Source organism: Rhea americana, unplaced genomic scaffold, assembly GCF_003343005.1.
Source record: "Rhea americana isolate MKP2758 unplaced genomic scaffold, rheAme1 scaffold_157, whole genome shotgun sequence".
NCBI lineage: Eukaryota > Metazoa > Chordata > Aves > Rheiformes > Rheidae > Rhea > Rhea americana.
The window spans coordinates 669860-692229 of record NW_028185672.1 but is presented as its reverse complement, the minus strand read 5'-3'; the positions used below and the strand labels follow the sequence as shown (position 1 = coordinate 692229).

Genomic DNA, 22370 nt, shown 5'->3' with positions numbered 1-22370 from the left:
AAACCAAAAACACAAAACCAAAAACACAAAACCAAAAACACAAAACCAAAAACACAAGCCAATGAGCTGTGTTTGCAGGGCTGGAAATACTGGAAGGACTGGAAGGAGAGCACAGGCACCTGATCCACGCTGCAACCACAAAGCACGACACTCGCGTACAAGCAATTCTGTTCCATTTCTTGCCCTTGCAGACTCAGCAGCTCCTGTGTGGCTGTACAAAACCCATCACTTGTTCTGAAAAGTGTGTTTTTCAAGATCCTCAGTTGTTTGAGGAACTAAAGCATATAACACCTGAACTACAAACTGAAACCCTCAAAGAAATTCTTTTGGTTTGTCTGTTCCGTCAATGATGTTCTGCCCGTTCAAGCACGTACCCGCAGTGGCATGGGCTCACATAATCYTCTGCCCTAGCAGCTGTCTAACAAGTCATTATTTTTATTTGCATCTTAGGTGGTCTTAATACCATATGTCTCACCACAACTAACTTCAAGTCTTCTGCTCATCACACATTTCACACATTGCCTTGCTAACAGGAACAGTTTTTTTTTTTTTTCTTTTTTTTTGCAGCTCTGAAAATTTCATTTTCATCACCGTTCATGGTGAAAGAGAAATACTTCTTACGGAGCAAGAATCCAAGCACTCTCAAGTTACCCATTCATCAGACTATGTATTTGGAAAGGGGAAAACATATGCCAGCAATCGACTTTTCACAGATGAACACTTGGATCAACTACCGTTAACTATCAAACTGATGTATGTTTAGTTCTATAAAAAAAGGGAAAATGAGATGGCTACACATAGATTCACCGCAATATAAATGTACATGTACCTTGCCTCTTGCAGATTCATCAGCATGTGTCATCCATGCTGCAACAGCTACTTCTCAAAAGCACTTTCTAAATATTTTGAATTACAAAATTCTTTTAAATTTTAACTAGAAATAGACTATCCTCAAAATGTTACATTTTTAAGGAAATAGGAAAAAAAAGAAAAAAACAGTTCAGCAAGAATGACTAGTATTAACGTCATCCTCAGTACACCTAATGCATGGATTGTCTTTTTTGGATGAGGTTGGAGCAGAGGCAAGGAAATACTTTGACAAGCTTTCATTTTAAGGCTGTTCCCTATAGCAAGGGTTTTGTCGAAGAGTTTCAAAAACAGGCAAGTGAGAACGAGACAGCCTGGCATTTTTCATTATGGGCCAGATCGAACAGTCCTAAAATAGAGATAAGCATAGAAGGTGAAAAAGAGAAAATTTCTTCACACTCGCCTTTCAGACTTCATCCCAAATTGTTCCTCTGGCAAAGACAGGTGTAAGATTTCCTTCTTACGACACACTACACTAATCTAGCTAATATACATAAGTGCAAAAGCATGCTCTTTTTTGGGGAGTCTCCTAGAGGCCAAAACACTTCATAAAAAGCTCCTCTTCTACCAATCCACTTCCAAAGCCTTCTTTACCTCCTGACCCATTTCCTACAGCTGAAACAAGGCTGCAACGGATCTCAAGGCTTCTTCCCCTGCATAGCACTTACCTGTGAATTCCTTCCTCCTCAAAACAACCTGGAAGTAAAAATTGAAAGAAAAATCGACAAAACCCAAGCGATGTTAAGTATTTGTCAGATCCCTCACAGAGGCCAAGAGGGGACGACAGGCTCTCATACCACAAGAGACTCAGGTATCAAAGATACAATAAAAGCAAATAATAGTTACAAATACCACAGACGATTGGACCCAAACTTTCAGTAATGATGTATGGTAGGTACAACTTTGGAAAGGTTTAAAGTCGTGATTTATTTAAGTCCAGATTCTAGCTGATGAGTGTGTTAGACTCTTGCAGAACTTTTTTCTTCCTGTGCTAAATTCATGGAGAAGTTGGCATTTTTTCAGGAGAAGGAAAGACAAAAGTAACAGCAGCAGTAACAGTAGTAAATGCACCAACAACAATAGTGTCTGGGTAACTTCCCAGAATGAGGTATGAATAAGCAAAAAATAARTGGTCTTTAAAGATTATAATAACCCTAGATATCAATATAGCTCCATCCCAATAGTATCTGAGAGTCTGTTAAACTTTAATGCCAAATCCTGTGAAAGTGGAAGTACCACTTGCTACATGTTACATGTAAATGAAGTGACTAGCCCAAGGTAATGCAGCAAATCGTATCAAAGAAGAGAGCTCAACCCAGGAGAACTAGACTCTTGTTGTAACTATTATTTATCCTTCCTTTCTTTACCTAAGAGTGGAGATACTGGGATCCAAGAGGCAAAAATATTTCATAACGTCACTAAAGCACACTCGCTAGATGCACACAGTTTTGGTCTGATCTAAAGTAGGATATTTGCAGTTTTTGTGTGGAAAGTACAGTTGTTTTGACCTGAACTGAATTACGTCTGTTACAGCTGTGAGCTCCTATTTGTTATGCTTTGTCCCTACACCTTTTGGCTGGACTCACGAAAAACTAAGTATCGCCATTGCTTTTCCAGATCTTTGGACACCCGCTAAGCAGAACTAAGAAAAGCAGCATTTGGCTCACTATTCAAACTTGATCATCTAAAAATGTCGTATTTCTTTAAATTAGAAGATATGTTTTGATTTGTCATAATGTTCATTACTGCATTTATCTTCTGGCTGCAGATATCATTAAAGATGATGTTTCATCTCAGTGTACGTATAAAAAGCAAAGGACTGATGGAAAGCCATATGCCCAGTTTAATTACTGTCCTGGTTCTTTCACTAAAGGAAGGCTGAGCATACCAGTTTGAATAAGGATTTGTAACTAAATGTCACACTAATTATCAAAAGGCAGGAAATTGAGATACAAACTCTGATTCTAATTGCTCCATGGTTAAGCACACAAATGGATCTCACTCAAGTATTCTCATGACCCTGGAGTTCAACACTGGGCTCTTCTGCCCTTCTTGATTATTTATGAAGCAGAAAGCTCATGGCAGCTAAATTATTAGTGCGATTTTCTGTGACTTTGATCTTCTAACTGCCCCCTTTAAGTGAATATGATTTACAAGTGCATATCATTAATGAAATTCAAATCAGCTAGAAAGAAACCAAACTTACACCCACCATTCGAAAATATCAGTCCCTCCATCCTCTTCACACAAAAACAGCACTAAACATACTCTTTGCTGAAGAAATTGAGTATTTTTCTTGATTCACTGAGAAAGCTCAGCATAGCCAAATTATCTGTAATATCTCAGACACGCTTTAAACGTTTCCTGAGGGGAGCACAGCTAGAAGCTACTGTCTCTATGCCTCTTGTAGTTCAGGCACTAGGCTCATTTGTAACTCAGTTTCTCAGGTGAAATAGCCTGAGAAATAGCCTTTAGAATAACATTAAATTGGTAGCACTTTTGTGGTATGATTTTTGTCCTCAATTATAATTGGAAATATATTACACTATTCATTTATATAAATAGCAAACAGAAATAGAACTCAATTAGCTACTTCTTTTCCAGAATATGGACCAGGATGTTCCAGGATACTGGAGAACTAGCCTTATATTAGACTATTATTTCTATTTAGTTTCATTCCAATTTAACGCGGTATTGACTTCTGTAGTGCTTTTTTTCTTCTCCTCCTTGTTTTCAGTGGTTTCAGATACCTAATACATCCAGCCACAAGCATGCAATGATTATTTTTGACTAACACAACTATGCTGTTTTCAGTTGATAATACTACCTATTCTTTCACTGCAAAGCCCACAAACATCCCATTCTTATGCGCCCAGTGCTCTTTCAGAAGTTGAGATCAGAGTTAAAAAAGGTTGAAAGAGAGCAACTTTTATTTTATTCACTGGAGACATTCAGCTACTCCATTACTGTGTCAGATTTATTCTATAATGCTTCAGCAGAAAATGTGTAGCTTAGTGAAAAAGGTTCTTCACAAGGAACAGCACACAACTCTCCTCCTAAGCAAATGCTCTCTCTTCTTTCACTAAAGAAAAAGTTAAGTCGTTAGGTTTTAAACGTGAAACCAGTCTGGCCTGAGCTCTGGCTCATGCTGCTCTCCTTTTAAAACAGTTTCATAGAAGGATAACAAGCACTGGCTCGGGGAATCTTTTTCCTCATGGAATTTAGAACTAACAAGAACTAAATTTTGTATTTTTTATCTTTCCGTGTTTAATTTTTACTAGGCTATATAATGAATGAAGTGCACATTTGTTTTTGTCACGTTCATTATTAGTGCTGCTTATTTCCAACATTATCTCATTGCCTGTTGACAATCCAGGATGCTACCAAATGAATCAATCCCTGCATCTCCTTTTTAGTAGAGATGTACAGAGTTCTTTGCTATTTTACTGCCAAAAATTTTATTTTGCTCAAAATCTGTAATCAAACGTTATTATATACAGGAATTTCAAGTAGAAAACTGAAATGATGCTGCCCTAGTTTAACCTGATATTTAACATATAAATCTCTAAAGGGTGGCACCTGGGGATGATGCCACTTTCGAAAGACCTTTATGCAGGGTTTTGGTGCCCATCTCCAATTAAAAATCAAAACACGCCACTGCTTTTGCACATACAGACATAAGCTCTTGCCGGTGAGACATTCATTAATAAATTATTACATCCAAATTATCACCATTATCACTTGTTCTGATTCTCATCAGTTGGCTGACAAAAATACAAACTTAAGATTTTTTTTCCTACTCTCTGTTTAAAAGCAAATCAAAAAACCMTGCCAAATCTGCTTCTCTTGAACTGGCAAGAATACATTCCATGGGCACTTTGTTAGACACTTGCAGACAACTTGGGAAAACAGGTCTGCTTGACAAAAAGCTCAGAAAACACCCAAAAAGCGGTGTTTGCCCTTTTGAGCCTTTGTGCTGGTGTTACTGAGTTTCAAAACAGGACAACAGCTAGCGAGACTGAGGTTGCTTCAGCACCAGAGCCRCTCTCAGCGCCGGCTCTCGGCCGGGCCTGGCCGGCCAACAGCACCCGTAGGCTCCTCTGACATGATTTACCCCTCGCCTGGCTGCGGTCCGGCCCTGTAGCCAAAGGCACTCTGCACCTCCCGAGACCTGGTGCAAAACCCTCAGCAAGGCCAAACCACCTACGTAAGCCCTGCTGACCACTTCTGCACTGATACTACCCAGCCAGGCCTCCCCCCAGTGCTTTCGCTTGGCGAGGCACCAAAGGTGATCGGCCTGCAGGCGACCTAGATTCAGAAGAACCAAAGTCAAAATTCCTGACTTGCAGTTTCTAAGAAACAACAAGGGCACTGCTACAAGATTGTAGTTTGGTATGGTGATTGTGATTTGACATTTAAAAATCAATATAATTAAGTTGTGCAGCCATATCAAAACCCCAAACTCTATTTCTACCTTGCACTAGGAGGTTTGCAGAATTCACTCAATTTGCTCAGTTCACAACAACCTATTCGTTAAAAAGAAAAGCTGGTCGGAACACCTGACAGAAGGAGAACCCATGGTTCTCACCTCTTCATTGGCATTTTACTTTCCCTGCTCATTATTTCTAGCACTAAATAGAAAACATACCACATCATTACATTTTAAACATAAAAAAATACTTATTGAATAATTCTTTTTTGATTTTATAATTACACAGGAACAAGTGCCATGCCAATAATATTATTTTATCTTTATTTTATCCTGCTTATTCCTTTCAGTCACATTAATATAAAACTACACCAAGACCATGCCCTTCTTTCTGAATACCCACTTATAAAGAAAGCAAAATACTATACAGGGCAGATAATACCCATTTCCACCATTTCAAAATTCATTTTGCCAAGTCAACTACACTCTTTTACATCCATGAAAACATTATCACTTAAGCAAGCAAAGCACATATTGCCACATGCATAAAATTAAACATGCACTTAAAAAGCTTTCAACACAGAAATAGGCTTAAGTTAAGTTTGAATGAGAGTGCAAAATGAGCCCTACCTCTGAAAGTCTTTACTTTTCAGGAGTTGAAAAATGTTTAGACTGACACKAACATACGTTTTTATATTTCAATTCTAGTTCATTTTTTTCCAGAAGTATATTTCATTTCTGAAATGCACTGGATGAAATAACTATGCTTTATATGTTTTTTGGGGTCACACCTTTCAGATAAGGCTGAGATATTAATTCTCAAATGCCTAAAGACAAGTCTCTTCTAAAACTTACAGCAAACTACATTACTCAAACTTACTCAGCAGGCACTCAAGTAACAGCATGACATATGCAGCAGGGCAATGTGGGTACACAGCTTGTCGACACTGCACTGATGAATAGTCACTGTCTAGTTTAGATCCTGATGTTGGGAAGACAGAGATGTGTTTCATATTGTGTACAGAAAGCATTCTTCCGGATTTCAGCTGGACCACTGAGCACAAATCCCAGGTTCACACATGTATCTTTGTGAAAACAGGGGTGGGGGTAGCAGTCTTACGACATTGACAGCAGCTAGTTAAGAAATTACAAAATACTGTGGCTATCTATGGCTGCATGAACTTACAGAAAAGGCATTCGCTATAGTCATAGTTAAACAACAAAGCTAAACACAAAAAAACAAATATTTAGTTTTTCAATAGGCTATACGTAACATAAGCACATGAATCACCATATTAACATGTACTGCTTCAATAAATTCTCTATTGCTTACATTACTCAAAATAAAGGTCTTCATTACATATTTGAGTAATCAATACTTGGAATCAAATAAGCCATGTTTCACTGGGGAAAATGAAAATGAATAAGGTTAAATTAATACTGTCACTTTCTATAAACAGTCAATGGCTTCCCACTATACAAACCACTAACTTCATTATTTTACAACAGGAAATCAACGCTGTAGCATATTTTAAAAGTCTAATTTACTTCAAGTAATAAAAAGACACCCTCAAGGCTCATCATGTTTGTCATAGTATGCCGAGTTTTAAACATTTCAGCTTAAGAACAGTATGTAAAAATCTAAGCGAATGAAGCTGATGAATATTCAGTATTTGTATGCAGCACTACCCTCCACTCCCCAGCTACTATATGAAAATTATTTCATTAAATTTCAAAGCAACTGTATTAGGTGGAACAATAAATGTCTATCCCACAATCTCTGTAAAAAACAGAAGCAAAAGTAGTAAACACAGCAAACTCACTAACAGAGAAAGGATCAGAAATGAAGGATTTCAGATTTTTAAAGCCATGTTAAGTCTATACAGACATGGAAATCTACACCTAAAGTAGCAGTACCTGTACCAGATTTGCAGGGTCCTCCATATTAATTACATGGTTACATAACAAAGGAATGTTCCATATTTTGGAACAACCTCCCCTTGTCTGTCAATTGTCTCTTAACTCCTATTTCAAAATTCTCTCCTCAACCATACTTCTCCAAGAAATCCTTCCAACGGTGTCTGATTTTCTACTCATCAACAGTCATTAAAATTACAGTAGACCAAAATACCATAATTATTTTAATTATCAAGTTATTGACAGCTTCACTAGAAAATGAATGAGATATATCTTCACCCTAACAAATTCTATACTTTTCAACAATATTAGATAAAAAGCTGAAGCTACTGTAAATCTGGCCTTACTGATAAAAGTTTCTTAAAATCTAGAGCTGCTAACAGCAGTTAAGAAACTTTCTCAATTTACCATTAACCAACCCATCCACTGCACTTATTAACATGGCACTACACCTGAGAATGGCCACATTCTAGTGCCACAGCTTGCTGCATACAGCCACCTGAAAAAGGAACATTCATTGACAGGCAAGGCAAAGGCGTGCTATGACTCCCTCTTTCCCTGTAATTTGTCATATTAGACAAATTCTTTTTAGGAACTTGAAAAACAAGAACTTGCTTGATGCATTAGTTGTTCCTCAGTAAAAATCTAAGAATTCAATTCTTTCTCAATTATACCTCTTCACAGTTTATATATTTGTTAAATTGAACTTTTCCTGGAACATTTCCTGTTACAATAATTCCCCACAGAATTCCTTATAAGAAGCCAAAGTGCAATAATGGGGCACAAGTTAATTGTAATATGGTCCAGGACTGATGATCTTAACAATAATAAAACCCTAATCAGAATCAGTATGTAATACATCAACAGGATTTTAATTGCACTACAAATGTCACAGACATGTTGGGTATGTTTTGATTTCTAGAAGGGCGTGATTCCACAATTTCTACGCAAAAAACATCTTCATGTCATATTCTGATGCTCATCATCACCTTCAATTTGACAGCAGATCTGGAAGCCTGTGCATTAATTTCCAGTCGACTTCAGTGCAATATATAGGTGAATATCACACATACAGACCCCTCTGTAGTATCAGAAGAACTTAAGGAATTTATTAAAAATGTAAATGACTATTGGTACAAAACTGTTTAAATGTGTAAAGTTTACATAACTCAGGGCTAAGACTTGTATACAATGGGCAGAAGGTACGAACAGGGAAGATGAGGCTGACGAATCACTGTGGGGGACGGAAGTCAGACTACACACCTTTGTATGTCCACACTTGTGTTGAATGACTTTGGTAAAGCAGCCATATATAAAAAAGATGAAGTTCATTGTCTTTAAGGGCTTTTTAAAAAAAACAAAAACAAAAAAACAAGCAAAAAAAAAATCAACAGCTAGCAAATTACTTGATGTAATCTTGTTTCCAGGCAGGTTACACACTAAAAGAATTAAAATGCCCCTTGTTTTATATAATCTCCATTAGAATAACAAATTCTGGCATAACAGTACTGGTTCATCTTCGGTTTGATATCTATCATCATCTTGTTGGATGCAAGATTAAAGATCTTTTAAAGGTATGCTGCAAGAGCTGATAGATGCGTGCCCAGAAATACGATCGCTTGTATTCTGATGGGCTTATAAAAGTTTAAAGCTCTACATTAAACTAGTTGTATATCTTGCATGTGAACGCTTGATCAATTCTGTATTCAGTTCCTTATAAAAAATTGCATCAATAATATTTTATAATGTTTTCAAACTGCAGTAGGTCAGAAGAATGCTGATTAAATATGAATGGAGTGGCCTTTCAGGGGAAAAAAAACAATCCCCAAAGTCAAAACAAATAGAACAGATTGACTTGAAATTACTAAAAAGAATTTTGCTTGAAAAGCATTAATCCTGAAAGTGGGCCACACTTTAATAGAGCAACCAAAACAGCAACATGTCAGAGATGTTTAGACATCAGGGTCTCATTTTAGAGTTCCATGTACTTAAACTACCAAAAATCTCTGATAAAATCAAAACTTTTATTTCAGCATCTAAAATTGGATTAAGATGACTTTTAAGCAAGCAGGTTTAACCATTTTGTGCTGAATTGTATGGCAGTTTCAAAAACAAATACACCAGCTTAAAATGGTGAAATTCTGTCAACTTATAAGGTGGATCTGTCTTTTAAACTCTATTCTAATAACAATAGCAAAAAAAAAAGCATATTCTGTATTTTCTGCAGCTAACAGCAACCATGAACCAAACAAAATCACAGAGCAAATATTAATAAAAGGAATGTCTTTCTAAACACAAAGATGATACATATACTGCCACATGGGCCTCTATATTAGCATTCATAATACAAATGGTCATCATTCTTCAAATTGTAGTGTAGATGTTTCTACTTTAAAGGCCCCTTAACTGCTCTGGATAATAAACCAAGAGTAGAAAGATGATGTACCACATCACACATCCATCTTAATTATTTTCCATTAAGTGTATCGTCATTTAGGTGTTAGGATCTTAACTGTTCCAGAAGCTGCTATTAAACCTTTATAACAGTATGCGGGACGTAAGTTTTCTGTCACTGTTAATTCAATGCTCTAGAAACGGAAAGGGTGAAAACACAGGTAAGGCAAAGTACAAAACGTTAGGGAAGTTGACTTACGGAAAATGGTTCTGCCTGTGAATTCATTTCCAAACGTCCAAAAAGTCTAAAATTACAATTTCTCATCAGAAGCAAGGCCTGTTTTGGAGTTTTTGACCCATATTTCTAAACCCATGAGTTGTCTTTCTGTAAAGAGTACCATTACTCAGCACTGGCTAGAAAGGGCACTTTTCTGGGCAGTTAATTTGTTTCATCCTCTAACATCTAGCTCTCAGTTACTTAGGAAGCTCTGGTCACTTTGCCGCTACAGCCCTGCATTTCCACTGGTCTGCCTTCTATCTACCGTTATGGAACGGCAGGTCAAATTTTTTGTCCTAAAAGCAGATAAGCAGACAGCTTTTAAAAGCACAGTACAATGGCAAAATATAAACTTTATAGAAGTATGATACAGAGAACTGAAACTGGAGCAAAAATCAATCAGCTGAGCTACAACCATTGCTAACTTTGTAGCAAAGGAGGGGACCAGAACTGAAGTTAGCATACCGCCGCAGACACACCTGTCATAACCCCCCTCACAAACACACACGTGCGTGCCTGAGAAAATGGCCTACAGGTACCCACACGTGTGAATGGAGAAACAAGTGGCAGGAAACTGCAGGCCAAAGAGCAATTCAGAATAATTCCTGTTTATATGCATACAAATGTCACAACAGCGTGTCACAAGAGAATACAAACACAGAGCACTATCTGCAATCAAACTCAAAATTCACATAAATTTTAAGTCTCTCTGACTCATTTGGAATTATAGTAGGACTCTTCCTGTTTATGGACTACATCATTCCAGGTCACAACAAAAGGAACACAAAATTTCCTGCTGCAACAGGATGAAGACCTTGTTTCTTATGACACTTCATACCAAGACCTTGTTTATTATAAAATTGTTCCAAATATATCTTGAGTTGACCTTGCTTATTGTTATTAATCAATGAAATTCTTGTTAATTCAAAGTGTAACATGTTTTAACCAACTATGAAAGAAAGGATCAAGTTACACTCAGGTCACAAGTCAAAGTTTCTTATACTTGAAGCATACTACTCTGGCATACACAAAACAGGATCATAATCACATCAGCAACGGGATTTTTTTGGTAACTGCCCAGGAGGCTGCAGTCATTTTAAATATCTAAAACAACAAACGGGTCTGTTCTTGTAGCAGCATAATTGGATATCTTCTGTACCTGCAAAAATCACTTTCAGCTGATTTAGGCATTTAGAACTATCACATGGCAAAATGCATACTGCTCTTCCCATCATAAAAGAACTTTACTATTTCTAAATAACTGTACTGAACATATTTCCTTGGTATTTCTAAAAATACAGTATCTAGCTGAAGATATCCAGCATTTGTCTGACTTACCAGAACGATGATGATGTTGCTCTTCTAGGAACTCCAAGTCAAGCATTAGGTCATCTTCATCCAGCTCACAAGAACCCAAGTTATTCAACACATCCTGATATAAAAAAAAACAAAAGCAAGCATTTAGACAGACAAGTAACCACACTCTTCTGCACAATATGACTAGGAATCAGATCCGGGAATTCAGTTTGAAGAAAAGCTATGGGAAATTTTTCTGTTAAATTTGTATCAGGAGATAATTTGAGTTGGGCAAGTAGAAAAGTATTTGTCAGTATTCTCTGGTACTACAAGGACTTTGACTATTCAACTAAAAAAACAGAATTAGAAATAATGACATCCATGTAATTTCARTTTTTTTATACAATTAAATTGCAATGATAATTTGTATCTAAGTTTATTCATAACTTTTTATGATGCATAAAAAAGTTATTTTAACATAACACAAAATTATTATTTTTTCCACTAAACTTTTATTTCTAAGCACTGTATGCCCTTATTGACACTCTCCAATGAGAGAATTACTGTTCCATTTATCCAAGGCGTAAAGAAACACAAGTTTAGGATATACAACAAATTCAGGCAGAAAGAATCAATTCATGAATTAAGGTGGGTGGTAAAGCTCATTACATTGTCAGAAAAGAAAGCCTGAAACATGAGACATAGCTGCCTAGTTCTCCACTCTCTTTTTACTATTTGTTTTATTTTCTAAGTTTCATCTACAAACAGGTAAGTCGGGTTTATACAGTACATCCGTTGCAAGTAAAAAGGGTTGCGGTGACTACATTCAAAAGACAGTAAAAAAGTAAACTTGCACTAAGCTTTCCTCTACAGAACGAGTTTCTCAGCAGATAAAATGACCAAGTTACATCTCGGGCAGACATCTTTACTCGGTCAATTCCGAGTACAGGCAAATCACTGTGTAGGCTTCATATGCGGCAGCCGGCCACAGGGATGACAGTGAGACTCCGACAAGATGAGCAACTAACAGGCAATAGGGCTCCATGCAGGGAGCCATTTTTGAAGAAAGGCTCTCCCTTTCTCCCAAAAAGAAAAGAAAAGAAAAGAAAAGAAAAAGAAAAGAAAAAAAAAGAAAAGAAAAAAACCGCTGGTAGCGCAGCAGCATGCAGAGCTCAACCCATATTGAAACTACTCATTCACTCCCCATTTCCCATTCCCATTCCTGTACCTACAGCAGCCAAGGAGAGCAGGTAATCGTTTTCTCTCGTCACTACCATTCTAAAGCTGCTATATTCTCTTTATCAGGGTAGACATTCATTTTGGACTTTTCTTCTCAAGTATATTTAGTTTATGGTCAAGCATTTCTAATTAGTATGATATGAGGAAAGGACAGTGACTTAAAGAACAGGGAATAAGTAAGATCTCAAACTATCAGTTACAGGCTCTACTGAACTTCTTTTGACTTGATAATATCATGACATCTGTCATTTTTTCTGCAGCCACCGGTGTCCGATCGAAGCTAATTCATGCCTTCTCCAGCTGGCATTCTGTTTGCAAATCTGCAGAGATACTGCACCAGGTATAATTCTTCAATTTATTCATAAGCAAAAATCCTCTTAAAGTTAGTCGATCCTGCATTAGATGCTGGCATTCTTTGTGCCTCACATGTTCTCAACACGGATCTAATCCAAACAAACAAAACTAGAAATCAGTGTATACGAGCCTAGGTGGTCATTCTAACATAACAAACTATTCATAAGGCTAGAGGTCTCTCAGAAAAGATCAATTTGCTGTGCAGAAAGTAGAGAAATAAGTATGTGCAGTAGTACACATTAAACTGGCAAATGACCTTTTGGACTTCGAGTTCAAATCATATTATCTTTAAATGTTTTTTCTAATTCTTTTAAGTGTCCCCCCCGCCCCATAATAGATGTCAACTCTTATTCCCAATCACAACCTATACACATTCACCGTTCTGAATAACGGTCTCTGTAAATTCAGCTTTGCTCTTTTTCAGAACAAGGTACAGACAACACAAGGACCTTCTCTTGAATTCTTTCTCTAAGCTACCGCAACTGCTTAAATACCTCTTAGGAGATACTGAGTCAGTGGTTGATGCTGCTTCCACTTTTACAGATACCAACTACAGAAAACAAGAACTGTCGAGCGTACAAACCTCCACTCATTGACGGAACAGTACAGCACAGAAGGAAAATAAGCATCATGTAACCATCACAACCACATGAAACACAGACCTCCTTATTCCCTTTATTGCATTGTTCAACATTCAGCTCACAGAGCTGCTGGCAAAGGTGCTTCATAATGACTATTTTCCTCATGCCAGTAAAACATAGACCTTCAGTAATCATTATACATTACTATACAGTAAACAAGCATAAAAATAAAACATGAAAAATGCTTTACATAGATGCATTGTATCAGCTTATTGTACCCAGGGCTCTTACAGATACTAACTTTTCTGGTTTGGATGTACTTTAAGATGTAACAAACCTAAGCCAAAACTATTTAATGAAGAAAAAAAATGTGAGGAAGGAGAGAGAAAATAGAATAGTCTCTATTAAATGAAAGTGGGAGAACACATATCCCTCAATGTTGTAGCCTGGAACTTAAAAAGCTTTTGATTCACTGTTAGAGCTAGTGAAATACTGAAGACTGAAAGTCTCATTTAGGGCTTAGGCGTACCCTTTAATAACTAAATAGCTTTCAAAATAGTAGAAGCAAGACACTTTACAATCTGTACTCTCTTCTTTCTCACAAACTCATAGCCTGAAATACTTGGAAGATAGCATGTGGAAATGCAGTGATCCATAGACCCACAGGGCTGCCGTGACAAAGTCTTAACTGAGTGCAGCTTGGACAAGGATCTGCCCAGGTCATGCCAAAATACTGAGCTCTTCAGGAAGACCAAAAAAGGCAACAAAAAGAACAACAACAAAAGCTATCTGACTTAACAAACAAACAAAAATGCAAAGACAAAACAAACCCATAAGTTTGTATAGGAGTCTTCCCTGCATACTACAGCCTTCGAAGAAGGTCCTTGCTTTCAGGGACTTCTGGAGTAGAAGCAAACTGCGCTCTATTTACCTGCTCCTGTCCTTCCCAAGCGAGCTCCCCAGCTTCCCGTGAGGCCAGCGTGCACCCAGGCCCTCACAGCAGCAGCCCTGCCTCTCCACTTGGGCTGCGGACTCCTCACTGTCTCCCCAGCGAGGCTGCAACTCCCTTGCCTGCCCTCCCCTGTAGCCCCTCTGGCTGCGCAAACAACTGCAGGAGAGATACAAGGGATGCTGAAAAGCTCCCTGAGATATCCTCTTCTGAGGAGAACCTCAAACAGCGAAATAATCTTTCCTTTGGCCCAGGAGATCACTTCCCGCCTCCTTTTTCAAGGAACAAGGCACGGAACTTGGAACAAACAGATAAAACAGAAAATATCCATCACAGCTAGAATGAACAGTTGACATGGAGAGTGCCTCTATTTATAGATGTGTCGGTTATGTTAATTCAGCTGCTTCCTTGCTTTAGTCATCCACCACAGAGAAGAAGCATTTGTTTGCCAGTAAGTCATCCCAGAGATGTAAAACAGACACAAACTCATTAACAGATCTAAAAACGCACCCAAACAGAGGAACAACAGTTGGTTCCCAGGGCTACCCTAAATGTACTTTCTTCAGAGAAGATAATAAAAGACCCACTGAATGACCCACCTAATGCCACCAGCGAGCGGTGGGGCTGTGAACACATCCTTGTGCCCCTGCCTCTCTGCCTCCACGCACCACTGCACAATTTCTCCTGCTCCCTTCACTTCTTTTCCCCACTATGCTACAACAATTATTAACAATTTTATTTTCTCTTAAATATTTCTTGACCCTTTCCCTGCTCTCCTCCTAACATTGCTACTACATTCTTTGAAGAGTAACACAGTTAAGTTAAAAAAGAGAGATCAAGCCCTAAACAGTGTTCAAAGTGAATAGTTCCAAGGCTTTGCTATATAAAGAACTGAACACTTTCACCAAGGTCCCAGGGAAATGTTCACTATCTGTTTATGGTGACATGCCAGTTATTGGTTCCAGGAGGTGAATCATCTTGTGAAAGCAGCAGCTCTGTAACAAAAACTTCTTTACCGGCTTTGTAATAGCCTCTTAGAAGCTTTAAGACATTTTTGCTACTTCTGGTGTCTTTGCTTCCCACTTGACTTCTACCACCGCTCTGCATTTCTAATGGTGCTGAAGTTAAGGTGACCATGTTTGCCGCTGCCTGTTCATCTACACTTTCACTATGCCACCATGTCTCTCTGCATGACACCATCAAAAATTATAATACATCCCTGGAACAACACTGGCTTATCAGCTGCTGCGAATAAATACTCAGGGGAGTCAATCCCTGCCGTGCTGGGCAGAACTTCAGCGTAACACCAGACGTAAGAAAGATCTGAACACGGCCCTACTCAGAGTGGTCACAGAACATTTTTGTCATGGTCCGCAAGTACACAGGATCTAATACATCTGTCCTCATACCATCTCCCTTACTGTTATTTTAACAGATCAAGAACTACGACAGAGAAAGCTGAGGAGACCTGTAAGCAGTGTGTGGCAGAACAAGCAATAAATTTAGATCTACGGAATTATGTCCAACAAAATGCTGCCTTGCAGCCACTGTCAGCAGCTTCTCAATTAAGGAGGAAGAGCGGAAAGAACGCGTTGCACTTTGAGAGGTATGTGGGAGCAGACTGACTTAGTTATCTTTTGACTACGTCTCAATTACAGTCTTTACTCAGTTTTCCTCTTTAAGATAAGACTTAAAGGTCTAGAAGGTCCTAGATAGTTTACGTACTTCTTGTTCTAACTTTAACATGGTAAAATATCACTGTTATTCAAGCAAGTAGATAAGCAAGAATTTAGGGATGATATTTTAAATACTACTAATTCAGATGAAGAGTCAGTAACTTGTGTATCAGTTAAGACTGCTTCTGATAATTGCTCTGGTACATACTTTCTCTAAAGGCTGCACCAGAACAGTCTGTTAATCCAAAAATATTTCAGAGCATCAAAAATGTTCAGTAAAAACTTATATCACAAATTCCTTCAGCAGCAACAAAGAGGATGAACTACTCTTTTATCCACTGCCAGTTGCCTTATTCAAAGCTCACTGAAATCAACAGTACTCAATTTAGTTTTACTGGGCCCAGATGCTCTTAACTAAGAAACATGACCTAAGAATAGTTTTATTATAGAAAGAAGAGATGCAGAGATTTGCAGGGATATGCTTCATGAAATACTGCATGGAGAGAGACATATTAGCTACAGAGCACCTATCAGCCAGTGGTGCACGAGTCTGGATAGCAAGTTTATTCAGGGTTGCCGAAGCGGGTTTCCTTCCCACCTCCCTTCCCACCCTATCTCTTTTCTCACTCTTTCTACTCTCCTTTCTCATAACCACTCAAAGGAACCCCAAGCATAATATATGAACTCTCAATTCTTTTACCTAAGAGTCAAGTGTTTCATTATTTATAGCCCTATTTCAGCTCACAGTTCAGGCCTTTTGAGAAGGAGTTTGAAAATTGGAATAAATAAGAATAGCTTTACTAGTAAATATATACAAAGTGCCCAATATAACAGGTCTTAAATCTATTGTTAGGTTTAATCAAATAACAAAAAGTAACTTCTTTATGAAGCCTCCTTTACCATGGCAGGGTTTTTTTTTTTTTTAATTGTTACTTCAAGTAACCAATTTACACATATAAATAACTAGAAAAATGCTCTTTATAGAATTATTGTATACTCATTTAAAAATGCACTACCCTGATACTCAAAAACTGACAATAAAATATACAAGTGAATATACAAATACACTAAAGCACATAATTTCATTTAACAATGCAATTCAAATCCGAAATGGACCTAAAGAAATCCTATTAATTGCCCWATGTCTAAACAAGGCATGGTGAGCCCACACAAAACTGAATATTTACAAATAATACTCAAAACTAAGATGAACATATGGTTTCAGGAGACAAATCTGCACATTCTAAACACTCAGCAATAAATGGAATCAATTAAAATGATTCACTTCTTTATTTTGTTTTTCACACATTTCTATTCCAGACTTGTAGCTCCCACACCATTGAAATGATCTAGCACCAGCAAGGTGTTAAAGACAGCAGACACAGTTCTCTGTCATTACCTGCATCTTTGGAGAGTTTTATACATTATTTTGTAATTTTATTTCAATCAACATGTAGTCCCTAGTCAATATGATTTTCAATCACTTAGGTTTCTTTTTCACTTTCTATGCTGCTATCTGGAGGGAGATTCAGCTCCAATAAACTTCTGCTTTCCCAAGCAAGGGGATGTAGACTCTCTTCTGACCACTGCTTTTCTGTATCCACGTACAAGTCATGCTCAGGCCTGACATCCTCCCGTGTTTTGCTGTGTTTTTACACAGACAACACAGATTTCCATTTCGTTATAGCAGCACTGCAACAAAATCATGAATATTGTTTCAATATTGTTCAGGAGTGGTGAAGTCTTGAGGTCTAGTAAGCAATTCAATGAAGCTGCAAGACTGAAGTGCTTCCATGTTTCCAGTTACCCAATTCATAGACATTTCTGTCAGATACAAATATGGCCGAAGATATTCACAGATGTTACTGACAGTTAACTTAGGTTATACATTGATACAACTGTATATCATGAACACAATCATAACGGTGATGTTTTTATCCTTAATGTTTCTTTTGATCAAACTTTGCATCTGTAATCATGAAGACCAACTGTCAGATCCATGCTCAGTAAACACTCTTGCCACCAGAATCCAAACTCAACAGATGAGACTTGGTCATGGAAATCCCTTTTTGAAATCTCCTTTGTCATCACTGACTTACTATAGAGACAGATTTTTCCTCAAGGGTCTATAATCCCACTTTGCCACCACTCTAGGCTRTATCAAGAAAGCTCTAATATCCAGAAGAATAATTTTTGAAAGTTTTCTTCTGACATAAGGACTGATGTCTCTCTTCTGTAAGTGATTAGGTGGTGATCACTGAGTTATTTTAGAATTAAAAGAATCAAAAATCACTTTTAGAGTATACATGAGGTTCTGTTTTGTTCTCCATTTTACCTCGTGCTGGCATTCAAACATCTTCTTCCTCTGTTTTCTGATTTATAATCATTTTCTGAACACAGATTTTCATACCCTGTCGATTTTTTTCCAAATATGAGGGTTTAGTAATAATGCCACTTAATTGAAATGAAGTCCTACATTTGGTTTATAAAATTTACAGTGGAAAATAATAAAAAGCATAGTATTATTATATCTATAATAGTATTGTAACAATTAATATTAGAGATTCCTTCCTCCTGCCCCATTGTAGGAATGTGGGGGGCTATTTGAGACCAATGCTTTTGCAAGAGCAGAAAGTAAACATACTCTAAAAAGAATAATTTCATTCTTTTGCAAACACATGTGTATGACAATTCACTCGTATCTACCTAGGTTTATTACATATCTGCTGCCAAAAAGATCAGCATTAAATACTTATTTCAAGTCTGAAAGGATTTCTAGAGATTGCCAAGAGATAGTACCTCATCAAAATTGTATTCAGCAAATAAACATGGCACACAATCAGTGTAAGAAAGAAAAATCTAAGACACACTCAAGGAAGAAGAAAAGCGTTGAGCTATATAAAGTAATGTTAACTCATACAACTGTACCTGAATAATTCACAGATATAATGAAGTATTTCCCCTTCTGCACTGTCCCACATACTTCAAAAAGGAAAAAATAAAGGTACATGAGACCCAGCAAACAGAGAAACCTTTAAAAACACAGAATCTTTGCCAACATTTGAAAAATTGCTGTATCAAATGCAAAGCTTCTCGATGCCAAGAGCAGCTTAAATGCCTTTTTTTTCTTTTCTGAATAGCACCACCCAATAAGCATATTATTCCCTCCATAAATATACTTTAGAAAGGAAAAAATAAATCTTGTAACATTTCATAAGAACATTCTCTGTAGCTAACATGTGGAAATCCATTTGTATTATAAATTAATATCTCTTAAGACCCAAAGACAGAGAAAACTAGCTGCGGAGGGAACTGTCTAACTACGTATCTCAAATCTATAACGATACTCTTCAAAATATTTTTTTCATATGTGCTTTTTATTGAAGCACATCATTATTTTTCATTCTGTCCTTACCTTTGCCCTTTTGATCTTGTCTGTGCATTAAATCAATGTCCACAATAATGCTTCCTTTGCCTGAGTGATTATAACTAATGGACTCTCCTAACATGTTTACTCTTGCACTCATCGAGATGGGGTTCACTCTGCTACAGTATAGTCTGCTCACCGAAACCGCAGAACGGTAGCGCAACGCAGAACCCAAACTTGAGCAGGAACAGGATCTGACAGTACTTCTCTCAGGCCATATACTACATTGTCAATCAGCATCAGACTAGAGAGGGAAGCGGCACCTAACTTCAAAAGTTCACAGAAAAAAAACACAAGAACAAATAATGCAGTGATGTACAGCACCATCTTTCATTCGCTCTATGTTAACAGTAGTTTTCCTGTCATTAAAACAACAGATATAGGGATCATATTGTTAAGGTATTTCAGCACCCAGTACACCTTCTTTATCCTGCCACTGCCAACCCGCAGCTCCGCTTCCGAGGCGGCAGATACTGGTGGCCGCTTGCAGATACGTTTGCTGCTGTTCAGTCATCCGCTCTTGCGGTGAGCACTGTGGCGAAGAACACAAGCCGTGAAAGCCACAGGCTGGGGAGCATCCCGCAGTACACATCATACTGCCACTTTCTAATCTGCTCCTATGAGAGGCATGTGAGCACTAATGGTTCACTTTCGCTTCTGTAGCCAAAGCAGAGGCCTACTTTCATCAATAAAGTAACTGGATGTTATGGGAGACACATTTAGTGTTTGCTTGTTTTGAATTCTGATGTAAGCATGCTAAAATAGAGTGACAGTTCCCAGTAGATATGCTTTCCATAACACTGTAATACTATCAGCCTAACTGGCAACAATGCGAGTACTTTGTAACACAGCTAAAGATAGGTGTATAAACAATATCTAACCCCAAAGATTCAAGATGGGATCCTGATACAGCTGCACAAAGAACAGAAAAGCAACCACAATGGACACGGAACAGGCAGCACACCATCAGCGCTCGCAAGGCAGTGTCCCCTTCATGGTACTGCAGGTCTTAGCTCACGGGGCCGTGACTGGTAACAATCAACTGCTCCAAGCGGTGGCAACGGCTGATGATGCCTAAGAACTCCTCACTTGCATGGCAATTAGTACTGTTAGCAAATGACAATCCAGTAAGGTGCTGTTTGCAAGTCTGAACCCGGCCTGGCTTGTTCATTTTCTGAACACTCCCATCACAGCAATATAATTCCCAAACCTATCTACATATGCATATGTACACACACGCATACATTTGCAAAATGTGGGCTAGCTGCATGGATAAAGATCTCAGAGAACAGRGAGACAACAGGTACTCTCAGCATTTAAATTTTACTATACTTCATGTTTCTATTACAATCTTCAAAACCATCCAGGTTCAAGTCATGCCTTAGATAAAAACAAGGTCTTGACAACGCAGGTGAAGACAGCAATCACCCAAGGTTGAATCAGCCATCAAGCAAAAGCCTACCAAAGTCAAAACTACACTTAAAATGCTTCTATGTACCAGAAACCTTGAGATTTGAGTCTCTGAATAAAAGAAGAAAAGACAACATTTCAATAACAGCTACTAATGTTTGCCAATTTTTAAAAATAACTCTAGAGCACTCAGACTCACTTTGGTTGTAATAAAACCATGACAACTGGATTTTCTGTATGTTCAAAAAGAAAAAGGTATACACTTGTATACATTTTTCATACCTCACTTTGCAATTACACTAACAAATGCTAAGAAAATTTCTTCTGCTAAGAAGAAAAAAAAAGTATGAAAAGTCAGTCAAAGAAACACCTCTCAGGAAAGCTTAAAATGACCAAATAAAACCTCTTTCAACAGACTTTTCTCTTCACCCATACAGGCATATGCTTTCCACCCAGCAGAGGGATTCATCTGCAACACGTAATTTGCTTTGCGGATTAGTTAATGTTTTTACAGCTTTTATAATACGCAAAGTGCTATGCAAGCCTTCTAAGTACAGTTATTATCATCATATAGCTTTGGGAAAGTTTTCTACCTCTCATGTGCCAGATTTTGCTGCCAAATGCAGAAAAAGCTCCTCAGGTATCTCTAGCCTGCATTTATATAGAATATAATTTAGATCATTCCATGAAGCTTATTTTTAAGTACATTAAGGATATCAGCACAATGGGTTATTCAATGGATAGACTGCTATGTTAGGTGAAGTTTCACAAAAATACTTGAATCAAACACACCACATACGGCTAAACCTTTTGTGAAGTGCAAGTGGCCACTAGAACCTCCTGGTTGTGCCCTGGCAGCACCCAGTCAAGGCTCCAACCAGCACTTTAAGGGTCAAAAATTGTTTTATAATAAGTCAACTTTGGATTTCACCTTGGCTTTTTCTCAGCCAACAGTATACACAGAGAAAAAAGGATGAAACTACATAACTAGTGAGGACTGTTGGCTGCCAAAATAGACAAATTTAAACTCGTGGGAAGACAACAGGAAGAGTACCATCATCTAAAACCTTGATAATTCATTATCACTCCTAGGGGCAAAACACAACAATCCCTTTTAATATTAAAAAGAAAAGAGAGAGAGAGAGAGAGAGAGAGAGAGAGAGAGAGAGAGTGTCCTAGAATAAATAAATAAATAAATGAATGAATGATTAGAAGCACACCACCACCACAACAGAACGTGAGACCACCACGCCACCATCCAGAACTGGTCACATTCATTTACCAGAGAATTTAGAATACAATAGAATTTTAAGGTCCATTTCTAAATAATGGAACTAACATTGTTTAGCACATCTTTAAGCAATGCAGGAACACACATACATACGTGATACAAACTTCAAGAATTAATCAATTATTCTTGCACATTTTTCTCCCAAAACATCTCAGCTTTAGCTGTATTACCTATCTCATTACAGTCAGCACTTCTGGATGCTAAGTGAAGATAACCTATTTYACAGCCTGAAATGACAGCATTATTTTTTTTTCAAAAAAACA

At 37.7% G+C, this 22370-nt stretch overlaps 1 protein-coding gene across 2 annotated transcripts in view; it reads right to left on the bottom strand.

The window, feature by feature from the left end:
• The window catches only part of CCSER1 (coiled-coil serine rich protein 1), a 686381-nt gene that overhangs the window by 550979 nt on the left and 113032 nt on the right, over positions 1 to 22370 (bottom strand). For both annotated transcript variants that reach the window (XM_085299943.1, XM_085299944.1), the window contains exon 4: positions 11223 to 11316. In XM_085299943.1, coding sequence (XP_085156069.1) covers positions 11223 to 11316 — 94 coding nt within the window. The remainder of the gene's footprint in view (positions 1 to 11222; positions 11317 to 22370) is intronic.